A 14,635-nucleotide genomic window follows, 5' to 3' on the forward strand; every position below is an offset into this window, starting at 1 on the left:
GGGTGTCATATGGGCGGCTAGGTCGGCCTGGTCGGATCATTTGCCTGGCTGATCCAGGTCGGCCAGGTCGCGCAGGCCGCGCCAGGTCGCGTGCAGGTCGCGCCAGGCCGGCCAGACCGGTGCTCGGGTGGGATACCAACTTGGTAAGTTGCTGCCTGGGTCGCAATTTCACTGGAGGGCCAAATCTGCCCTCATCAAAATATATTATTAAAATTTGGTTTTAACCAAAATAATTGAAAATCGAACCGGAAAATTCAATTTCGGTTATTTTGGTTTTTCTAAAATTTGGTTTTGGTTTTTATTTTTTAGTTCGCTTTTTAAAATTTTAGTTTATTCAGTTAAAACCGAATGCTCACCCCTACCTTGCGGATCTCATCCGACTACAACATAGTTGTCCAACTATTTAATGGCATCTCCCCCTTGAGGTAAAAGACTTTTGGCTCTCAACTCTTGCATCCATTGCATTCACCATGGTTTGGATCAATCTGTTCTCTTTGGCTCATCTTAAATGATCTTTCATCTAACTTATTGACTCGAGTGTCGGAGTACCTTCCTGGGGAAATCTCCTCGGGCCTTTGATATCTTGCTATGCTTACAAACATTGGTGCATGTTCTCATCTTTCCACTTTAGCCCCCGCCAATTGGTATGACTTATTGATAAACTTGTTCATGGGCCGGGTTGAGCTAGGTTTTGCCTTTATATTAACAAAATATGCTCAAACTCAAGTTTGAGCTTGGTCCGACCATCGGTCCTAGGTCTTGAGCTTGAGCCCAACCCTCATATAAAGCCTGAAACCTAAGCTTGGTCCGACCATTGGTCCTAGGTCTTGAACTTGAGCCCAACCCTCATATAAAGCCTGAAACCTAAGCTTGGCCAAAAATTTGAAAAAAATATTCTTCTTCTTTTTTATTCAATTAAAATGTATTTTATTTATATTGAAAGACCTTAAAACCTAAAAGAAATGAAAAATCTCACTATTACTTGAAAAAAAAGAGAAAAATAATAAAAAAAATATATATTATATAAAAGATATTTTTATTATATGATACATTATCAAGTCAAGCTCGAATCAAATTTTTTTGAGAAAGCCCAAGCCCAACTCGAAAAAAAAAGGTTGTGCCGATATTTTATGCCCGAGCCTGACTTAAATCGGATTACCCATCCCATAAACAAGTACGCTTATCCCCTAAAATTTTTAGAAATTTTATTTTCAACTTACTATCTATTTTGTTTAATCTGCGTCCTCGGCTCGACACGGCACGGGCCCACTTGGGCTCGAGCTGCGGGCCGTGCCGGGCCCACATTACAATTTCACCTATAGCGGGAATCAATTTTATGGTATAAAGAAATATAGTAATAAATATTATTACGCATTACTTAGTACTGAAAATGCCTAATCATTAAACACTCAAGATTCTGTTAACTGTTGCAGGCAAGTGAAACTCGGAGAAAACGATAAATAATGAAAAATCTGACACCATATCAAACGACACAATTTCTAGCCTTTCAAAAAGAAAAAAAAATTCGTTGGGGGTATTTCCGTAAATTAAAAAATTACAAGGCTAAGTCCACTGTCTACACTCCTGAAGGCTGAACCCCAATTTTGCATTCTCTCATCTGTTTGCAAAGCTCACTTTTACTGGTCTCTCTCTCTCTCTTTCTCTCTCTCTCTCTCTCCTGTGAGGCTGTCCTGTGGATTATAGGCACTTCGGCAGTCCCCTGTCTCTCTTCGGGAGCAGAGAGATAAGGACGCATGCAGTATTCAGCAATCTACGGTCAAGATTCCCTGAAATATCTATCGTTACGCGAAATTGGCCGTCCGATCACTAATTTACTTGACTATGGTTGGACATGATGGTCGAATCCTTAACTACGGTTACTTCACTGATATGCTTCAGCCTTCTGTTCAGTGAGAGTTTTTAGCCTTCAACACAAGCCGGACTAAGTAGTAGGAATAGATGGAGAATGAGCCAATGAGGGCTGGCACATCCTAACTGCGACACCGAGACAGAAAGAAAGAAGGGAAAGAGACGGAGAGTAAGGTTCCTTCCCTTTCTTTATTTTGTAATATATATTTTACCCTGATTTCAATGATCGATTTCTGTCGCTTTTACTTATTTGTGGAAATCCCCTCCTGGACTTCGATCCAAGCTGTTTAGAGGGTTTTCCATCGCTCTAATCACCAGTTTTTGATTCCTTGGTGATAACTAGGGTCCATTCTTCATAGCTTTCTAATGGAGATTCGAGTTCTCTTTTTCATTTTCCTTCTTGTTTTCTGAGGGATTCTAGGTCTGATGTAAGAGAGTATTTCATTTCTTTTAGTATACTATTTTCTTTTAATATTAGCCATGGTTTTGGGGCTTCAGATCTGATTTTTCTGATGGGCATCTAGAGTTGTTAGGGCAAATCTGGGCGGAGATCTGGTTAGACTGCCCGATTTTCTTCTTAAAACCTTTCTTTTTCCCCCTCTGTATATACAAGCATGCCGACTTCAGGCGATCAGGGTTTGGGTGGTTGAGTCTTGTTTCTTTCGCGCTGTTTTTGTGAAAGCTTTTTGTTAGAGCAAATCTTCTCGCTAAAGCCTTTCCTTCCCGTAGATTCTCTCGGAGCAGCTTCTTCTTTTCTAATACATTCCTTTTGGAAAAGATGACATATTTTCCTGAGGAGGTGCTAGAGCATGTTTTTGATTTCCTTTCGTCCCACCGCGACCGGAATGCGGTATCCCAAGTCTGCAAGTCTTGGTTTAGGGTGGAGAGATGGAGCAGACATAGGGTTTTTATTGGTAACTGTTATGCCATTAGCCCGGAGAGAGTAATTGCGAGGTTTCCGAGGGTTAGGGCTCTTACGTTGAAAGGGAAGCCACATTTTGCTGATTTCAGTCTGGTTCCTCATGATTGGGGAGGCTTCGTGTACCCCTGGATTGTGGCCATGGCGAAGAGCTATCCGGATCTTGAGGAGCTCCGGTTGAAGAGGATGGTGGTTTCGGATGAGAGTCTGGAATTGCTTTCCCGTTCCTTCCCGAATTTCCAGTCTCTTGTTCTAGTAAGCTGTGAGGGGTTCAGCACGGACGGCCTGGCATCCATAGCTGCGAATTGCAGGTAAGGGCATCTGTGTTCCTCCTATCCTCTTTTCTTTTATGGAAATGTTGTTTTTATTGCACTGGCTTTCTTCTTTTCTGCTCCAATTGCTGATTTAGAGGTGTGGTTTGTTATATATTAGTAACTTTAAAATCAAATATATAGCTGCTTTCTAATATTTTGTATAGTATTACGTTATTTGTTTGAATGACTAGCGGGCTTGTTATCCATTAGAAATACTAATATTAGGTTGTCACTATTCAACCAATGCATACATAAGTAATCTGTATCATCCAATTGATGTGTAATGTGATGATCTACAAGTCTACATCCTAAGCAACATACTTAGCTGGTGATTATTGAATCTAATCCTAACTCTATAAGCCTTGCCTAATAAAAGGGGTGATATTTTGTAAACTTTAATCTTTCAGTTAGACCTTATAGTCGTAAGCAATGATCTTGATAAGGTTTATTATTTGAACAGTTCTCATTGTTTTGTTGCCATTGGGCTCATTCTTTGCCATTATATGCTCTATTGGTTGGAGCCCATGCAACCATTATAGTGATGGCAATACTGATGGTTAATATTTTCATAAATAGTTCATAGGGTAAATCTATGATGCTGTAAATGTTTGATACTGGGTTGATTGGTTATAAGGATTTTTTTTTTGGTATTATAGTCAAATCCTAGTTGATAAATGACTTACCTCATTCATGCTGTTTGCATGTCAATATGGTAGAGAATTGGGTGCCTTGTGTTGAATCTTTCTGAACTTTTGATCAAAGCTTCTTTGGTGATCATGAAATATGCTACTTCTTGCTCTTTTTTAATATTCTTTTTAAATGATCTGTTAATAGGAAACAACATTATTTTTTTCTAAGACAATGTTATTCTGTGTTGTTATTTTTAATACCTAGGGTTCTTAGGGAGCTGGATTTGCAAGAAAATGAAGTTGAGGATCGCAGGGGTCACTGGCTTGGTTGTTTTCCTGACAGCTGCACATCACTTGTCTCTCTGAATTTTGCATGCCTGAAAGGAGAAGTGAATTTGGGTGCTCTCGAGAGGCTCGTGGCTAGATGTCCAAATCTCAGGAGTTTGAGATTAAACCGTGCGGTGCCACTTGAAGCACTCCACAAAATTCTGACACGAGCACCTCAACTAGTGGACATAGGCATAGGTTCATATGTTCACGAATCAAATTCTGAGGCATATGTCAAATTGTGTAATGCTGTTCTCAACTGTAAATCAGTCCAGAGTTTGTCTGGGTTTTTAGAGGTTGCTCCATGCTGTCTTCCAGCTTTTTACCCTATTTGCTTGAACCTGACCTCTTTGAACTTGAGCTATGCACCAGGGATCCAGGGTAATGAACTCATCAATTTGATTCGTCACTGCAGAAAACTACAGCGTCTATGGGTTCGATCTCTTAACAATGAGCCTTTAGCTCTTTCTTCTTTTTATTAAGTTTTCTACATAGATGCATGATTATGATTACCATATATTTGCAGATATTGGACTATATTGGGGACAAAGGGCTGGAAGTGGTAGCTTCCACCTGTAAAGAATTACAGGAATTAAGGGTATTTCCATATGATCCTTATGGTGGAGGAAATGCCACTGTAACAGAAGAAGGCCTGGTTGCAATATCAATGGGCTGCCCCAAGCTTCATTCGTTGCTGTACTTCTGTCGGCAGATGACAAATGCTGCCCTAATAAATGTTGCTAAAAACTGTCCCAATTTTACTCGCTTCAGATTGTGCATCCTGGACCCAACAAAACCTGACCATGTAACACTGCAGCCACTGGATGAAGGCTTTGGGGCAATCGTTCAGTCGTGCAAGGGCCTCAGACGGTTGTCTCTTTCTGGCCTGCTTACCGACCAGGTATTTTTGTATATTGGTATGTATGCGGAACGGCTAGAAATGCTTTCAATTGCATTTGCAGGGGAAAGCGACAAGGGAATGCTCTATGTGTTAAATGGGTGCAAGAACCTGAGGAAGCTGGAGATCAGGGATAGCCCATTTGGGGATATTGCACTACTGACGAACGTGGGGAAGTATGAGACAATGCGATCCCTTTGGATGTCGTCCTGTGATGTTACTCTTGGAGGCTGCAAGGCCCTTGCCAAAAAAATGCCTAGACTGAATGTGGAAATCATAAATGAAAAGGATCAGATGATGGAGAATTCTCATGATGATGGAGAGAAGGTAGAAAAGATGTTTGTGTACCGAACCTTATGTGGACCCAGGAGAGATGCACCTGATTTTGTCTGGACTCTTTGACTGGATTGGTTGGTTGGATGTGGAATTGATTGCTGAGGCTGACTCTAAAAATATGTATCTTGATTTGAAATGGTGGGCGTGGGCTATTTTACATCTTTAGTTGATTTGAACTCTTTTCTATTTCTAAATCAGAATTGGAATGGTCCATCTCTCTCATCTATTTGTTTCAGTCTTTCAGACGGGAATTGGAATCAGTTGAAACGTATGTATTCTCATTTGGATTGGGGGAATGGCCAAATGTGAGAATGCCATTCCTCCCGCTCCACCAGGAATGGGAGTGAAATTCTTATGGCATCCAACCAAACCGTTGGTTCCGGTTCCAGATCTCTATTCCCCCAAACCAAACCAAATGGACCTTTAGTCACTGCTTTTTTATTTATAACAACAAAACTTGTATGTTTACGATCCTTTATATCATTGTTAGGCGAACATAAACGCTTGCATCTATCTAATTAACAGAATTTTCGGTCGGTGAACGCTGAACGGTGTACATACACAATCACACGAATAAAGAGCTGTATAATTAAACGATTCATTGCATCTTTTGAGCGTTTAAATCAGTGGTGTACTCTGTACTGTACTGATATAAAAAAATTAAGTAAATAAATAAGAGGCTTCTAAGCAATATTTGATACCTTATCGTCATTTTTGAAGTCACCAGAATTGAAATACTTTCTCCCGTTTCTTTCATTGCCTTATTTGCCGACTCCTACTACTACTACACTGCTTCCCACGATTCATAGTTCTGCTATCACGGATCACGGTATCGATGACAAACTCTAATAATGCATGTTTAGTTGAAGATCAAGCTCAGGCGTAAATTATCCTAACCGAAAAAACGAATCCTCATGCATGAATTAATAGGCAAAGGCTCTTTGTCGGGAGAAGACTCCGCTTCTTCCTCCCATGAAATTTTGGAATTGTTTTATAATCGCTGACTCCCTTCTTTTATCCCAATAAATCTTGGATTTCCTTCCATCTTCTTATCATCCCATCCTAGTGATAATGCTCGTGTCGAGTGTTAACGCAAAGATTGTCCAGTGAAAAAAAGTACTTGTGGCAAATAGAACACAAACACAATGATGGCAGTGGTGGTGGTGCAAGGTGTTGACTGGTTGTCGTTGTCGAGCTGTAGTAGTTCCGAGTTCGCCTTGTATCCGACAAGGTCCTGCTAGAAAGTGAAGAGACATTGTTGCATGCCATCTACCTATAATGGAACTTCAAGGGCTGCCGGGGGCAGTGGTGCCTGGTGAGGGGTGAGGGGACCGGTGTTGAAGGGGAATCACCGTCACCGCCGTGAGTGAGCGTCATGTCATGATGAGCGAGGGCGAGGCGAGGGTGAGATATTCTCCGCGCGTCGGAGCGCATCTGCTTAGTCCGTTGACACTTGACAGTGGTCCATGTAGTCATAATGGGGTGAAGGCGTTCACTATGTCGTACTAGCTAGGAGAATTCAAAGCTTTAAGAGGCGTGTGAGGATATTGATCGATTTGAAAGACAGGAGTAGAGAGCTAAGAACAAAGGACAAAGGAAAATTAAACTGTTGAATTCAAGAGGGAGAGAGGTATTCTACGAATCTCTATCTTCTTCTTTCTGTACGTGTAAGCTCTTGAGAGGGAAGGAGAGAAACAAAGTTAAATCAAGTAGGTGATATGAGTCACACATTAGTTGCCTTTCACAAGTAGGTGATATAAGTTCATTGGTTAGTTGTAGCGGTGAGGGGATCAAATCCCACCACCAGGGTTGGGGGATGGGCTAGCTACCCTGTGGTCATTGCTCCTAGTAGGAGTAATTGGTATTAGGGATAAGTAGACTGTAATCCATCTCATAAATCTAAAATTATAACCCCTCTTAGTCTACTGGTAGCCTTTCTTATAAATCGCATCTTGGCCATTGATTTGGCATCGATCCATGGTCAAGATTTATGGAGTTCAGATTTTTGAGGCCGATTGAACAATAAAACCCCAGTGGTATTACCCGTTTCTGAAAATTTCTGAATCCAAACCAAACTGAATCAATTAATTAATCGGTTGATTGTTTTCGATTTTTGACCAATTTGATTCTTCGGTTTCTTAATTTTTTATATTTAAAATATTTTCTAAATGTATAAAATATATAATATGTTATATTATAAATACTATAAACATGTATAATATATATTATAACCATATTTTTTGGTTCGATTTTTTTTTTCAATTTGAAACAGTTTTTATCGTTTTTTATGAGCACCCCTACACCTCTCATTTCTCATACATTGATTCATTTAATATTAAATTATTATTATTATTATTAAAAATATAATAAATCACAATAAAAATACTCTTAGGTCTTTATTTTTATAACCTCATGAAATCATTCTAAGTCTTTTGCTCCAATAGTCAAATATTTATAACATCTCCCCTCCGCCATTAAATTCCTCATTTCCTTTTATATTTCTTTGAACCTTTATTGAGCATTTCTAATTAAGAAGGGGTATAAATTAGACGGACGGGATCAGGATTAAGGAAAATCCAAGACAAATCTTAAAGTTGGATGTTAACTTAGGTACCCAGAGTATTGATGTCAAAATTCGAATTTGAGTAATCTAAATCAAAACCAAATTTCATTACAGAGGTTTCCTTGCTAGTTTCTGCATGACGTGTGTTTATTTATTTTCCTCAAAGCTTTTTACTAAGTTCATGTTCGGCCACGCGGGCAAATGTGATGCTATCTCTGTTAAGACTAGAGGCACCGTGTGACTGGTCAAAAGTAATCGTTATTCTATAAGTTGAAGAAATATGGTATGACCGTATTGCCGCGGCGGCTTCCCACCTATCTCACCTATGACCTATGGGCCGAGAGACCACTTTCTCCGTGTAAAAATGTCAAAATCCCTTTACTCTGCTGCTCTGTTTGGCCCCTTCACCCGTCAAAAATCTAAACAAACATGAAACATCGACTCGACTCTTACTCGCGAAGGAAAATTTCCTTGCTTGTTAAGGTGCCATAATATTAAATTAGATATCATAGAGTATATATCTCCTAACCTTCCTAGTTCCTTCAACCAAGTAGCAAGTAAATTTGTATAAATAGCTAGCGTTCTCTGCACATAGCTAAAAGATGCAACGAATCTTGAGATACGACCAAAAAACAACAATTTAACAACGTTCTCTGCTTCTGTATCCTCCCTTCAGACCATGAACACCACCAGTTCATGCGAATCAGCAAAGCTTCATCAACCCTCTGCAGCTGATGAGGGAGAGGCGCAACAAACCCACCAATCTTGTTCATCTTCATCAATTCCAGCAGCATCCGACGCCAGTGCCGTGAAATGGGGAACCTACATCATGGGTCCACCAGTCGATCCCTCATCTCACCCCGACAACAAGAAGGCTGCCTTATGGAAGGCCGAAGACTACCAGCAGAAGCCCCACCCCTACCTCCAGTATTCCCCCGTTGATAAGCCCAGCAATAATTCCTTGGAACCTGTCATCCATCTCTTCAATTCCTGGAGCAGGCGGGCAGAGACATTAGCGCGAAATATCTGGCAAAACAGTAAGCTTTCCAACAGCTCTACAACCTCTGCCGTTTCTGTGTTTTGATTACTGATTTGGGTGTTGGTATTTGCAGTTAAAATGGGACAGTCCGTGTCAGGGGCTGCATGGGCCAAGGTTAACCTGACTGCCAAGGCAATAACAGAAGGTGGCTTCGAATCCCTCTACAAGCAGACTTTCACCAATGATCCCAACGAGAAACTAAAGAAGACTTTCGCCTGCTATCTGTCAACCTCCACTGGTCCCGTCGCTGGAACACTTTATCTCACAAATGTCAATATCGCTTTCTGCAGTGATCGTCCCCTTTCCTTCACTGCACCTTCAGGCCAGGAAGCTTGGAGTTACTACAAGGTAAACATCAATTATACCAAGTATAAAATAGGGAAATTCATAATTACTTAGACAGCCCTACTTCTGAGTTCTGATTCTGTATGGAGGAAAGTGGGATGTGCCAAAAGCAGTCTCCTCCTGAATCCTGAAACAGATGTGCAAAGCATCCATAATTTCTTCCTCCAAATTGTAGTAATTAATCCGTGCTACCTTGAACAGGTTATGGTACCTTGGGTGAAGATTAGCACCATTAACCCCATCAGCATGGTAGAAAATCCATCGGAGAAGTACATCCAGGTCATCACGGTTGACGTTCACGAGTTCTGGTTCATGGGTTTCGTCAACCATGAAAAAGCAACCCGTCATCTCTCGAATACTTTATCAGAATTCTCCACATCACAGAGAGCAGTGCAGCCAACAGTTCGATAATCCATATAAATGACCATCTTTTCTATCATGTTCTCGCGTGAGAAGGGTCTTTCTTCTCTGTTTTCCTTTATTTTTACAGTTTTCCTTGTGGCTGTTTATACGTTTTTTGTTCGCTGAAATGTATTTGTTTATACTTGATGCTGGTCTGTTTAGTTTGTGCGATAATAATAATTTTCTTTACTGTTGTTAGATTGTAATGACAAGAACCTGCTCACTAAGCTTAATTCCTAAAGGTCCTCTTATCTTGTTCCTGTATTTTGCCTCATTGGCCCAGTTCCACGGAATTCAGATTACTAGCCTCTCCGAAAAAACGCAGAATTGAATGCTTAGAAGCGGGCCTCTGCTTCCATTTCAATTTTCTACCCTGATTAGAATACACCAATATAGTAGATTCCAATTCCATAGCTAAACCTAACTAGTCTCAGCCATATTTCCAACTACTTGGTCGCCAACACGAATGTAATTCCTATCCTGCCATTTTGCTGAACCAGGAGGCAAAGAAGAGATTAGCAATCATTAATGATTTTCAAATAGATGCAAACCGTACTCTGAAGAAGCGTCAAGCACATAGACTACAAACTAACTTAAAATTATATATCCAATTAATTATCCTTACATTCATTAAAGTGATTTCCTTCTCCTGTGTTTCTATTCATAATTTTGGCCACGATTGAGGCAGGCTGAAAAATGCAGGGAGAGCTGGTAGCTTACTTTCTTTCCAAAACAAAAAACCTGAATGGTAGTATTTGCAACGAGACAAACTGTTCTATCCCAAGGAACCAACCATCCATGATTGTCCTTCCATATTCTATTTGATGCAGCGGGGTAAAGTCTGCAATTTTTCATAATAACACAGTGTTGAGTCACCCCGAGACAGGGCCTAAATGAAAAAAACGGGTAAATCGAACTTTAATCAAGCATTTGGTATGTTGTATGCGTTCTTCTATTCTTGCGGTAGTATTCATTCAGAGTGCAAATATAGGTGATACCAGCTTAGATTCCATAACTCCCATTGTCATCATTTGTCAACCATTCAATGTAGATTGTAGTTTGTAGAAAAGGAATTACATGGACAAGTTCATGTTGGCTCATGAGGTCTAAGAGCCTCTACGCTTTCTGTGGATGTCTCCCCTGTTACAAAATCTGCTTATGCTTCCAGGCCGTAAGTTATCAAATTGGGACTGATCACTGATGGTAGCAAGGTTCAGGTGCTATCAAGCCTCTCAGCCGCTTCTTGGTTCTATCAGACAAATTCCTATCTGACTTCTCAAGAGAAATCTTCTTATAGACAAGTAAGAGCTGTATTCATCAGCATAGTCCAGTGACTCGTCTTGGACATTTCAATAGAAAAAAAAAAGTTTTCTCCGCTTTGATTCTACCTTACACAAACCAGGTATAAACATTTAATTCCATGATCAATCCCAATACAATTTCCGATATAAACAGTCTACAGAGACAATCAATTAATGATTGCAATGAGTCCGATAATTTGAACTCAGCCCCTCCAGCTGCAGCATCTAGATCTCGTGTATATGACTTAAACCCTTTGCAAAGGTGGATTCATACTTACAATCTGAGTTTGGTCGAGCATTTAGGGAGTAAAATCTGTTGGGTCAGTAGTTTCAAAAGTAAAATATTTTATGATGTTTTGTATATACATGCATACATTGCATGGAAACATAATATATAGTTATATACATATAAACAAATATATTATTGGAGCGTGGAGGTTCGTGATTTGATAGGGGTTGGTCAATTATTAAACCATTGTGTCAAGGTCTATCCTCATATATTTAAATTAATCTTAAATAAAATAAAATAAAAACAATCTTCCCATTGCCGAACCAATCAATCACTAAAAAAATTAATGAACTCTGACCGATCAAAACTTGAGCTTGTGTGTGAGAGAAATTTTAATCAACAAATTCACAGAGAGACTTACAGAAAACTAGGGTTCTACAAGTCTCGATCGTTACCGATTTTATTCTTTCCTCCCTCCTCCCTTTCGCTCATTGACCCAGATAGCGCTCGACACCTCGTCTCTGCAGCCCTCATGATTCTCAAGATAAAACCGAAAATGGTTAGAATAAGAATAAAGGAGAAAGAACAATAAAACGCTAACGAGCTCATTTGTTTCGTTTAACCAGTCCACACCGACAAATGTTTCAACTTTCAAGACACCGAGAAACCAAAGAAAGAATAAACAAAAGCGAGTTTTACGGGGACTCATTGTCATTTTGATCGAAGTGTAGAAGAAGACCGCTGCACCTGGGACATTCTTCTACCTCTTTTGGCACCATGAAATATAGAAGACACCTCTTACAACCAGTGACGACGAGGACATGATCGCCTTCGTTCCGATAATCGTTCCTCCATGGGAGAGAAGAATCAGAGTAGGAATCCTCGCTGTCATACAATCTATCTTCTTCTTCTTCTTCTTCTTCTTCTTCTTCTTCTTCTTCCTCTTCCTCCTCCTCCTCCTGTTCCTCCAAGGAGTAGTAGTTCTCATCAATCGTTGCCGTTTTCCGTGGATCATTTTTTTCTTTAGTTCCGTTCCGCCAGTTTATATAATAAATCTCACCCGTCTGCATGAGGACCGTGTAAAAGAATCAAAATTCACAAATTTGAAAAAAAAAGCAATACAGAGAGGGTGAAACCCACCCACACACACAAATGAAAGACTATAAAGGATTCGATCATAATCAAAGTTGCAAAAAGGAAAAATATTGTGAAACAAAAAAAAAAAAAAGAAAGTTACGAAAAGCTTATTCGCGTTTTCTCTATTATAGGCTCCTTTGGCTTGTGTTTGTTTGAGTAAAGGAGATGAGAGAGAGAAATAAATTAAAAGGAAGAGAATTGTAGGGTCTGGTTCTGCATTTATTGAAGTAGGTGTAAAGTGTAAACCTTTAAATCGAGACATTGTTGCCATTGATAAGGAAGAGCTACGTGTGAATTAAGTTCTATACTGGTGTCGCCATATATCTTCGGATTATCCGAAGCCGCTGGCCTGTTCAGTCCGTCACCAGCGCCTGCGCCGCCTTCGTCATTATTCAGCGAACAGTTTCGGAGAGATCGTTCCAAAGAATCAGTAATCATCGCCATCTCTGGAGCTGTCTTTGAGACAAAAATAAATAAATAAAATACAGAAAAAAGTGTGAAAACCAAACACAAAGGATAGAAATATAATCTCAGCAGTGTGGGTTTCTAAATGCCACTAACATCTATCTATCTCAGGTATCAACTGGTTTGTTACGTTTTTTTTTTTAAGAGGGGAGAGAAGAAGCGATGGAACCCGTCTCGCGTAAAAACGAGACAGAGGTAGAGGTTTCCAAGAAGAACGCCGGAGATCTTTATAAAAGTTTCCGATTTTTCGTGAAGAATCGCTTGCTGTCAAACGGCCGGCGAATGTATTCAAATTCGCAAACAAAGACTTTGACCCCCGTGAATTTTGATGAGAACCCAATTTGTTTGATTACCGGCATCATAGTTTTTACGACGCGAGAAAATCCTATACCCAAAATAACCTCGTAGCGGAATTGAAATGACTGTCACCTGCCACCATCACCAGACCAGATCACTGGACCACCGGTCTTTCCTCTTGTGACAAAATCTAGGAAATGCGACATTAAATTTGAAGCCACGTACGGTACAAACACATTAACATGAAAGGATTGCAGTAACCATAAGGTGTCCCTGTAACGAGAAGGAAAATCAAAAATCAAAAAAGATGTACAGTAGACTGCTACGACCGAGGCGGAGGAAAGTAGCTTTTTCCGTGGTAAAAGGACCTTTACAGTTTTTGCTTGTAATAGCCTAGCCAATAAACACAAAAAAGATGACAAAGAGATTTCTTCTTTTTAGGGAACCAAAGGATACATACATTTGCTACTTATTGCTAACCCCAGATAACCCGGTTTCTTTTTTTGTTTATTGAATTGGCTTCTCTCAAACAGCTTTGACGATCGAAAGTCGAAACAATACTGATATCACGATGAGCAAGGGCACAATGACAGAAGAAAAAAGAAAAAGCATTTGCCCCGACTGACGATATGATGCGTTCAATTTTGGGATTCAGTAGAGCTCGTGATATAGCTAGAAAAGCTTTTCAGCCCTAGAAACAAAAATAGTTACCCGCACCGAATATATCTAATTCAGTAGACTAGCTTTCTGCATATTAGTTCTTTTTCAGCTAAAAATTATTGATTGGTACAGCGCCAAATGACTTCGAATACAGAACAGAGGTTCATTGAACACTGCTCTAATTATAATTAATTTGTATCAATGCAATTATATTTTGTAAACCCAGTTCTAGTATTGATTAATACGATCAACTTAGACCAGTTTCTTCTTTTATTCTATACCATCACCAGACTAGTATTTCATTGCAGTGATTATAGAAATTATTTAAGACGAAAAGAAAGCGAGTCTGGGAGGCGATTAAACAATTGGTTTTCAGATGTTAAACTCATTGTAGATATATAGATACACAAGGTAGTATTGTCTTCTACCTTTTTCATGAACTTGAAACTGACAAAAAAAGTTCTGTTCTCTGTGTTGTGCTTCCTTAGCTTAGCACATGAAGAGTGTCCATCAAAATCAAAATGGATCTTGTATCTTTTGAACAACAAGTTGATTCCTTTTTGAGCGTCAGTACCACAGTCTTGGCATCGCTTCCAAGTTCCAACCAAAAAAGGCCCAACAAAAAAACTCATCTGCAATAGTAAGGCTATTAGCTCTTTCTCCTACTGCAATGCAAGTTCAGTTGTGCTAAAACCGTGAATCATGGCTTTCCCATGTATTCTTCTTTATGGGTTATGGCCCCACCACAATGTTATTTCAGACTGACTCCCGATCTCCTATCCACAAGAACTATACCCATGCCTACCCATAAACATCTCCTCGTGCATTATAATATGTAAGAGGAGGATGACATGTTTTCCATGTACGGTTGATTAATTCCCATCAGCGCCCCACACGCATCTCAC

At 39.8% G+C, this 14,635-nt stretch overlaps 3 protein-coding genes across 5 annotated transcripts; 2 read left to right on the plus strand and 1 right to left on the minus strand.

The window, feature by feature from the left end:
- The first annotated feature begins 1,485 nt into the window (after positions 1-1,485).
- LOC104591815 (protein AUXIN SIGNALING F-BOX 2-like) lies at positions 1,486-5,514 on the plus strand. Its single transcript, XM_010250856.3, has 3 exons — positions 1,486-3,099; positions 3,997-4,492; positions 4,585-5,514. Exons 1-3 carry the CDS (start codon positions 2,648-2,650, stop codon positions 5,356-5,358), a joined length of 1,722 nt encoding a protein of 573 aa, XP_010249158.1. The 5' UTR covers positions 1,486-2,647; the 3' UTR covers positions 5,359-5,514.
- A 2,872-nt stretch (positions 5,515-8,386) lies between these two features.
- Positions 8,387-9,848, plus strand: LOC104591813 (GEM-like protein 5). The gene is made up of 3 exons (XM_010250855.3): positions 8,387-8,892; positions 8,968-9,242; positions 9,441-9,848. Exons 1-3 carry the CDS (start codon positions 8,535-8,537, stop codon positions 9,648-9,650), a joined length of 843 nt encoding a protein of 280 aa, XP_010249157.1. The 5' UTR covers positions 8,387-8,534; the 3' UTR covers positions 9,651-9,848.
- Positions 9,849-11,755: 1,907 nt separating this feature from the next.
- On the minus strand, positions 11,756-13,796 carry LOC104591812 (protein CURLY FLAG LEAF 1-like). 3 transcript variants are annotated; one of them, XM_019196816.2, is made up of 3 exons: positions 12,870-13,796; positions 12,555-12,760; positions 11,756-12,235 (listed from the first exon to the last, which is right to left on the minus strand). In XM_019196816.2, exons 2-3 carry the CDS (start codon positions 12,750-12,752, stop codon positions 11,867-11,869), a joined length of 567 nt encoding a protein of 188 aa, XP_019052361.1. In that variant the 5' UTR covers positions 12,753-12,760; positions 12,870-13,796; the 3' UTR covers positions 11,756-11,866. The 3 variants fall into 3 exon arrangements, with proteins under 3 accessions (XP_019052361.1, XP_010249156.1, XP_088758818.1); XM_010250854.3 differs by having other exon boundaries at positions 12,555-12,764; XM_088902692.1 differs by having other exon boundaries at positions 12,555-13,792.
- Positions 13,797-14,635: the final 839 nt, after the last annotated feature.

Source organism: Nelumbo nucifera, chromosome 4, assembly GCF_055504915.1.
Source record: "Nelumbo nucifera cultivar China Antique chromosome 4, China Antique-T2T, whole genome shotgun sequence".
Classification (NCBI taxonomy): domain Eukaryota; kingdom Viridiplantae; phylum Streptophyta; class Magnoliopsida; order Proteales; family Nelumbonaceae; genus Nelumbo; species Nelumbo nucifera.

What these genes read in the sequence shown, in the direction of transcription:
- LOC104591815 (XM_010250856.3), top strand. Translation starts at nt 2,648, where the DNA reads ATGACATATTTTCCTGAGGAGGTGCTAGAGCATGTTTTTGATTTCCTT. An exon ending in TCCATAGCTGCGAATTGCAG is followed by an intron (nt 3,100 to 3,996) that starts GTAAGGGCATCT and finishes TTTAATACCTAG; the next exon opens with GGTTCTTAGGGAGCTGGATT. An exon ending in GAAAACTACAGCGTCTATGG is followed by an intron (nt 4,493 to 4,584) that starts GTTCGATCTCTT and finishes ATATATTTGCAG; the next exon opens with ATATTGGACTATATTGGGGA.
- LOC104591813 (XM_010250855.3), top strand. Translation starts at nt 8,535, where the DNA reads ATGAACACCACCAGTTCATGCGAATCAGCAAAGCTTCATCAACCCTCT. An exon ending in GCGAAATATCTGGCAAAACA is followed by an intron (nt 8,893 to 8,967) that starts GTAAGCTTTCCA and finishes TGGTATTTGCAG; the next exon opens with TTAAAATGGGACAGTCCGTG. An exon ending in AAGCTTGGAGTTACTACAAG is followed by an intron (nt 9,243 to 9,440) that starts GTAAACATCAAT and finishes TACCTTGAACAG; the next exon opens with GTTATGGTACCTTGGGTGAA.
- LOC104591812 (XM_019196816.2), bottom strand. Translation starts at nt 12,752, where the DNA reads ATGGCGATGATTACTGATTCTTTGGAACGATCTCTCCGAAACTGTTCG. An exon ending in AACAATGTCTCGATTTAAAG is followed by an intron (nt 12,236 to 12,554) that starts GTTTACACTTTA and finishes GTCCTCATGCAG; the next exon opens with ACGGGTGAGATTTATTATAT.